The 7,430-nt window shown below is 44.4% G+C and overlaps 1 protein-coding gene across 2 annotated transcripts; it reads right to left on the bottom strand.

Annotated features, from left to right (window-relative positions):
* Positions 1-377: 377 nt before the first annotated feature.
* Positions 378-7,060, bottom strand: LOC146983481 (cyclin-dependent kinase 5 activator 1-like). 2 transcript variants are annotated; one of them, XM_085785063.1, is made up of 3 exons: positions 7,006-7,060; positions 4,157-4,791; positions 378-3,410 (listed from the first exon to the last, which is right to left on the bottom strand). In XM_085785063.1, exons 2-3 carry the CDS (start codon positions 4,670-4,672, stop codon positions 2,919-2,921), a joined length of 1,008 nt encoding a protein of 335 aa, XP_085641189.1. In that variant the 5' UTR covers positions 4,673-4,791; positions 7,006-7,060; the 3' UTR covers positions 378-2,918. The 2 variants fall into 2 exon arrangements, with proteins under 2 accessions (XP_085641189.1, XP_085641188.1); XM_085785062.1 differs by lacking the exon at positions 7,006-7,060 and having other exon boundaries at positions 4,157-4,824.
* Positions 7,061-7,430: the final 370 nt, after the last annotated feature.

Here is a 7,430-nt window from a genome sequence, read left to right as displayed (position 1 = left end):
TCGCAGCCCAGTTGATGATCATGTGAACACAAAACAACACCAGAGTTAAATCACCTGCATTGTGGAGACAGGCAGTCTGTTAACACGTTTCTAAAATCCCATTATTTTTTGATATTTTGATTCTTTTTTTGTTATCAAATCAGAGTGAAAGCCAAATATGTTCCCCAAAATGATGAACTCTTAAACAGAGTGCTTATTGTTTACTCCAATTTGGGCCTATACGTTTTTGCAAAGTGGCACATAAAACTTCCCTGTGTTTTAAAATCAAAAGTCCTGCTGGTCTACATTGTCAGATACCAGATATCGCAACACTGTGTAAAAGCTTATTCACAAAATTCCTTTTAAAGTCTTTCTTGTTCTGCAGTCACAGACTTTGAGTTGGCTCATGTTTTCTTTGTGTTTTGTTGTGGTTGATTTTTTTTATATGAAATAACGAGTCTTTAGAATGATATGGCACGAGGTCTCTGCCCTGTGTGAGAGGGCGGAGCTTGTCTAAAACTGAAGACAGTTCGTTTGACTGTGATTAGACTTGGTGATGTGACATCATCATCAAAGCCAGGATGGGACATGTGGAGCATCTGCATCTTGAGTTCCTGCTGTAGTTAACTCTTTATGACTGTAATCATCTTCTCTTGGAGGAGTTGTTGGAGTTTTTTGAAACTCATTCAAGCCCTGACATCTAAGAGGGGGGACTATTTAGTCTTTTAGGGGTCTTTTAGATCCCTAAGACCTATGGAATCATATCAAGCCCAGTGGCAATCTTGATCATGGACCAATGGTTGGACTTGCCTTTATGCGATGTATGCACAGGATACATCTGGGCTTTCACACATTTGCTTCATTCCAGAGTCCTTATGCTAAGTGGATGTCACATAACTGAGCCTATAACTCACAGCAGTGAATGCTCAGTCTCTTCTGTAACACGTGGTGTGGTGTGCCCAACACAAAGCAGCATGCTAGGAAACCTATAGAAGCACACATGCATATCAAACAAGTCGGTGAATAAGTAAGCCATCAGGTCAGTGGACCAGAGAGTCTCTAAATATGGGACAGTTGGACTGGACCGGCACCAGAGAGGCAGGACAGGACCAGTTCAGACTGGCCCGAAGTGGATGGAGAATCAGTGGTGTTGGGGGTGGGAGGGGGTCGGGGGGTCGGGAGGGTTAAAATCAGAGAGGACGGGGGTTGACGCTTCAAAAAGCAGTCCCTCGAAGTCAAAGTTATTATGGAAGAAAAGTCACATCTGCACTTGTAGCATCTGCCCCCGCCCTCACACATCTGGAATATCATCATCAGAATTTCTTTCGTTCTGGTGTTTGTAGCCATTGGTTGAGACAGATCACACGATCTGGTCTCTGAACATGTCCTCCACCACCGGGCTCCACCAATCATTCAAACAGTTTGAAGCACACAACATGAGTGCAGTGTTTTAAAACAGGAATCTTTCTTTCTTTCTTTCTTTCTTTCTTTCTTTCTTTCTTTCTTTCTTTCTTTCTTTCTTTCTTTCTTTCTTTCTTTCTTTCTTTCTTTCTTTCTTTCGATAGTACACTTTCCTGTGGTCGTTCAGCACCAATATGGACTGCAGGACAAAGTGCAGGGGAGCAGGAAGGAATTAAATAACTCCTTGTGTAAAATATGCCCTAGAGGGGTCAGTATTGCATTTTCCCATGTTTTTTTTTGTGAATGTAAACAGCTCACAGTAGGGCTTGTTTCATGATTACTAATCTGTGCCCAAAGGATTAGCATTTCGTACTAAAATAAATAACTGATCTCCTAATTCATGGCAGAGATTTGGCAGGATAAACCCAAATATTCCCTTAAAAGTACAGTACTTTATGTAAGACGGGGGATCGGCAGATCCACTACAGTATCTGGGACGTTATAATTTCACGGTCTGACTGATTGCGTTGTGGTTGATTCTGGCTAATCCATGTCATGGTATTGGTTAATGTTCTGTACGTCTCAACAGTCGACCTCGCAGCCAATGTTGGTGAGTGCAATAAGCTGGGGACAATACAGGAATAAGGTAAAATGGAGTTGGCAATAAGCAGGTGGTCATGTGCAAGGACATATGAGGTGACCTCATGCAGCGTGGTTCTTATTTTTCATTACCCCGACATTTCTCTATAGCGAAAATGCCTGGATGCTTTCACACAATATCAATATCCTGTATCTTTATATTTATAATAATATTCACCATTATCTACCGAAATATGTGTTGTCTGGCGTTTCTAACCCCAATTTTTTCTTTTTTCACTTTTTCAAAAGACAAAAAAACCCTAAACAATAGATTTAATTTCTCATCTCATCGAAAGAAGGTACAGGTCAGACAGATGCGAACCTGTGGGCCAGAGCCAGAAGATAAAAAAATGTTTATCTCTTTCTCGCTTCCTGACAATGTGGTATCATGACCCCTGCTGGCCAGGCATTTGATAACACATGGCTTTCCTTGTCTGCGTTGTCAGTTACATTGTTCCTGAAAAACTAAAGATCATATCTCGGTCTTAAAGCTTGTCATTGTCACATCCTGAGCCAAGCAACGCAGACAATGAATACCAATAAGTCACCTGTCAGATTCGATCCAGTCAAATAAACGTTGCCATCTCTACAACAACCCTGTTTTTGTTTGGATTTGTTTTGGTAAAGAGGCTCTGTGGGTCGACATCTGCCTTCAGACACACACACTACAGTTCTGTCCGAAAGCCTGTCCCTGTGTGATGGTTTATTACCAAACTAAAATAATGAAAAACTGTTTAAGCCTAGAAGCTCTTAGGGAAATTGGTTAATGCTAAACCTCTAGAGACGCCAGACAACAGTACTGCTTCAAGGTAGCACTACGATTCATTACGTTTGTCCATCTGTCCTTCACCTATCAACTCATTCTTTCTAACCATCCACTCCCCCCTCCCAAGACCCTCTTATCGGTCAAGGCCTATGAGGAGTTTGGTCTTCTCCTCTTCTTTCTTGCTCTCGTTCTTCAGGTCAGCAAACACCTGGGTAAAGTAGTGCGGGTCGGTGTTGATCTGGAGCATCTTGCCGCTCATGCGGTTGATGATCTCCAGGCAGCGGTCCCAGAAGGCCTCCTTCTCCGCCTCCACCAGGAAGGGCTTCAGCGGGTAGGAGATCTCGTTGCCCATGTAGGAGTAGGACAGGTAGAGGCAGGTGAGCAGCGAGGCCTGCAGCTCGCGCTCCGAGGCCACCTCGCTCGAGACCACGTCGCGGCACAGCATGTAGAGGAAGACCACGTTGGCCGGAGTGATGAAGCCCTGGTCCTGCCAGCCCTGTAGGAGGAGGGAGCGGTCCACACTGCGCAACCACAGCACCGGATCAGTCGGGGAAAGACGCTTCAGCCGGTAGCACCGGCGGCACAGGAACTCGCCCAGGCTGCGCATCAGTTCACTGGTGGAGGCCTGGGGGGAGTACAGAGAGAGGGGGAAAGGTGAGGCAAGTTGGTGCTTTGCCCGCCAAAAAACCTGATTTAAAGGAGAAGTCCGGTCATTTTCTGAGTAATGCTCTACAGGCTCTAGGTCCCCAAGTGCGACCATAGGAAAAAATCTGAGAAAAATATGTACACTCTGGACCTAGCTCTCCTTCTGCTAGCTGCGCTGTACTGCAGTTAAATGGCGAAGTAATGGGGGCAATGGATTTAGGCAGAAAAAAATGATTTTGATGGGAAAGAAAGCAGTTCTATTCATATTAATGCTTTTTCCCATCCAAAACCATTTTTCCTCCTAAATCCATGTTTTCCTCGCATTTTTGTCTTTGCTGATATGGAAACAGTCCCTAGCTCGACAGTCGACTAGTAAGGTCTACCCTGGAAGCTAGAGTAAACACACGTTAACACTGCTCTCTTGGAGTTATGCAGTTCCTTGTGTGGTAAGGAACTGGTGGATGTTGCAAAGCATTTGTAGTGATATTTTGAGCATCATATAGAGGCCAAAGTCGCGGTTAGAAGAACTGCCCCCATTACTTCGCTGTTTAACTGCAGTGTAGCGCAGCTAGCAGGAGGAGAGCTAGGTCCGGTCTGCACAGATTTTTCTCAGATTTTTTCCTATGGTCGCACTCGGGGACCTAGAGCTGTAGAGCGTTACTTAGAAAATGACCGGAATTCCCCGTCAACACCAAATTTTCTGTGAGTACTGTAAGTTTGGTTTACCTGGACAATGACACGTTTCGGCGTGCCTGCTGCAGTGGACGGCTGGATCCCAGAGCCTGTGAGGGAATTCTTTTTGGCAGCGACGGTAGCTACGTTTGCCAGGGTCTTGGAGATGGGCAGATGGGAGGAGGTAGTGGTGGTGGTGGCTGAGGGGTCCTGGCCGGATGTGTAAGATGAAAGGTTAGCGCAGGACTGAGACTTCTTCAGCTTCAGGCTGTTGGAGGCTGAGTTGGCGGTGGCGGTGGCGTGGCCGTCCGGAGAGCTCCCTTTCCCGCTCTCCCCGCCGTCCGACTGCAGCTTCTTGGAGCCCTTCCTCTTCGCCGATACCGCCACGATCCGTTTCCATGGCAACACGTTGATGATGGACGGCCGCTTGAGAGACTTGGCGGCGGCGGCGGCAGCATCCTTGGCGTTCTTGCTGTTCTGGACCGCCGTGTAGTGGCCCACTGTGGCCGGGCCGTCCTCGAACAGCGCTGCCTTTCGGTAGCTGGGAGACAGTGACAGTACTGTACCCATGATGCCTTGCGAAGGTTGCAGAAGGGCACAGGTGGAGAAGGAAGTCGAGGGGGAAAAGCTCTTTGCTTGGTTTATACAAAGAGCGTTGAGGAGTGTCTCACTTTTGGAGGAAGTTAAACCTGTGAGCAAAGAACAAGCCTCTGTTAGTTACATCACAGTAGAAATCAATGCAATATTATGTCGATTGACAAAAAACACAGAGGTAATCAAAGATAATCTAAGGCCCAACAACAAGGTCCAGTTTAAAGATCAGCTGCCATGGAGATAAATCTCTCATGGTGCTATCATGATGGTCCTCTTCCCACCATCCCCACCATCTACATACTGAATCTTGGAGCCCCTTCCTCTTTACCAATACAGCCACAATTTGTTTCCATGGCAACGCACATCTGATGGAAGACCTTTAAGGGGATTTTGTAGCTGTAGCAGGTACCAGTTACTATGACGACTGAGAATTTCAATTAATTTATTTTTCAGAAGGACAGTGTACAATGTTCAGCATTCCAGATGTGGTTGTACCCAATTACTACCAGCGCTGGTTTACGCCAGTCCCCTTGCCAGATGTTATTAGGCAGAAAGCACAAACCCTTCAAGAGGACAGTGAGATGAGGGGTTAAAAGCTCTGGAAAAACCAAATGATTTTTTAAAAAGAATTTCCAAAGGAAAATTTCCAAAACTGATCTTCACCACTGGAGTTTTAAACTAGTAGTGAGGTGAACCCTTTATCAAGCTTTGCTCTCTCCCAAACACTTCAGTCACATTTCACATTTCACTGTCTTCCTCAGCTGACAGAGTTTGCTCAGTGTGGATTTAACTGTCTAGTTTTCACTGTTCTGTAACCAGAATCAAGATAAATAAGCAAACTCCAATGATAAGAAGATGCTGATGTCTTTCACACAGTTTATAAGGAGAGTGAGTGAAGGGCAAAAACAGAGCAAGGTCCAAATTTAATAGCTGAATCACTCGACCTTTTCCAAAGTGGCACTGTATTGATCTAACCGCCTATAGATAGCTGTTTCTATGGTGATATGGAGGTCCCCCAGCTACCATGACAACTGAGCAAACTCCATACTGTACTGTACCATGGGTGTTGAGATAAGCTACTGTATAATTGTGATATTCTATAATCAAATACTCACATTGTGATAATAATAGGCTACACATATGATAATGATGGTTACAGACTCACCACACTCACATTCAATTCTAATCCATTTGTTTATAAAGACACAAATGAGCAAAGGTAAAGGTATGAGTGGTTACATTATTAATATTGTTTTCAAAATTTCTATTGATATGATGGTAATATGGTTACTGTTGGCCATGATAGTCATGTAGTAAACATCTGATTTTGTAAAATATACTCTGTACTGTGAGAAAGACATGTAGAGATACAGTTGAAAACATGCAAAAATTCTCTATGTTGATTTTTTTCTTCTTCCATCTAGATTTTTTTTAAGACCGTGAAATGTGACTGAAAGCTCCACAAAAAGCCAGTAAGTTCACCTTGAGTGATGCTCTGTTGCTTGAATGAGTAAGAAAAATAACTCTTTTAAATTGTTAGATTTAAGCTTAGGTGAATTCCTTCATGTTAGATCAAAGCTTAGAACACGTGAGTGAATGATTATTTTTTATCATGACTGAAAACTTCAATCAAAATTCACCAGCTTGCTATCATCAACATGCTGGCATTCCTTTACAGTATTGCTGATGGACCACATCATCTGTAGCCTATAATAAAATACAGTCTCACATAGGCTACAGGAGGCCACATGAAGTCAGATGTGTATAGTTTTCTCTATGGGAATGAGCTTTTCCTCTGCAGTTCAGTTGAAAGCCCTCACTGCAATGTGCAATCTAATTTCCATTTGGTTGGGTTTTAATCTGGAGCCCTAACGTCTGTGATTAAATCTTGTCCCTGATACCTCTCCACATAAAGCCTAACCGCTCACGTCAGCGTAACCGGGGCCTGCCGCCCCTCACTGTTCATCTGTATTATATAAGAAGCAAGATAAGGCCATGGAGGCATGAGAAAGAAGTGTGCACCAGCATCCATCTTAGCTTCAAAATGGAAGCCTTGAATGCAGCCCCCCCTCCCCTCCACAGAAAGGCAGCTCCATATGCATCCAGCTCTCCCCCATATACAAACACATGAAATATAATGCATTTAAACACCATCTAAATGTATAAAACAGAGCCATAATATGTGGTGTATGTGTGTGTTTGTGTATGTGTATGTGCATTGGCCCCTCTCAGGAGGCTGCTTTATGTTTTCATAATTGAAATGGTTTTTTGTCACATGCAGCAAAAACAAGCCCTCCATGTGTCCCTACCTTCGAGTCAATCGCCTCTTCTTTTGAAATCCATGCATGTATCACACCCTCACCCTTGCTGCTGAGCAAAAAAAAAAAAGAAAAAAAAAAGCCTATGGTCAAAGATGTGAAAATCGCTTTCTGCTCCACAAGCTGCCCGGAGTCCAGGGCGTGAAAACGGATCGGTCCCTGATGGAGATGATGTATATAAAGGGCTACCACCAGGCCTACAGCTTCGTCTCTGCTGCTCTTCCACTCTCTGTTAATTCTTCATTTATACAAAGTCCCTCGCTCGTCGGTGGGAACACAGGAGCAAAGCAGCAGATGCGAGATGCGCTTCAGTCCTTCGCTCGCAGCGAGTAGGAAGATGTCTTCCATTGAGAACCGCAAATCTATACGGTCACGGCCACTAAATGTCCCGCGACTATAGGACTGACAACCTCGGA

Source organism: Trachurus japonicus, chromosome 8, assembly GCF_045865225.1.
Source record: "Trachurus japonicus isolate A0001 chromosome 8, Traja_1.0".
Classification (NCBI taxonomy): Eukaryota; Metazoa; Chordata; class Actinopteri; order Carangiformes; family Carangidae; genus Trachurus; species Trachurus japonicus.
The sequence above is the reverse complement of the archived record's forward strand: the minus strand, read 5'-3'. Positions and strand labels throughout refer to the sequence as shown.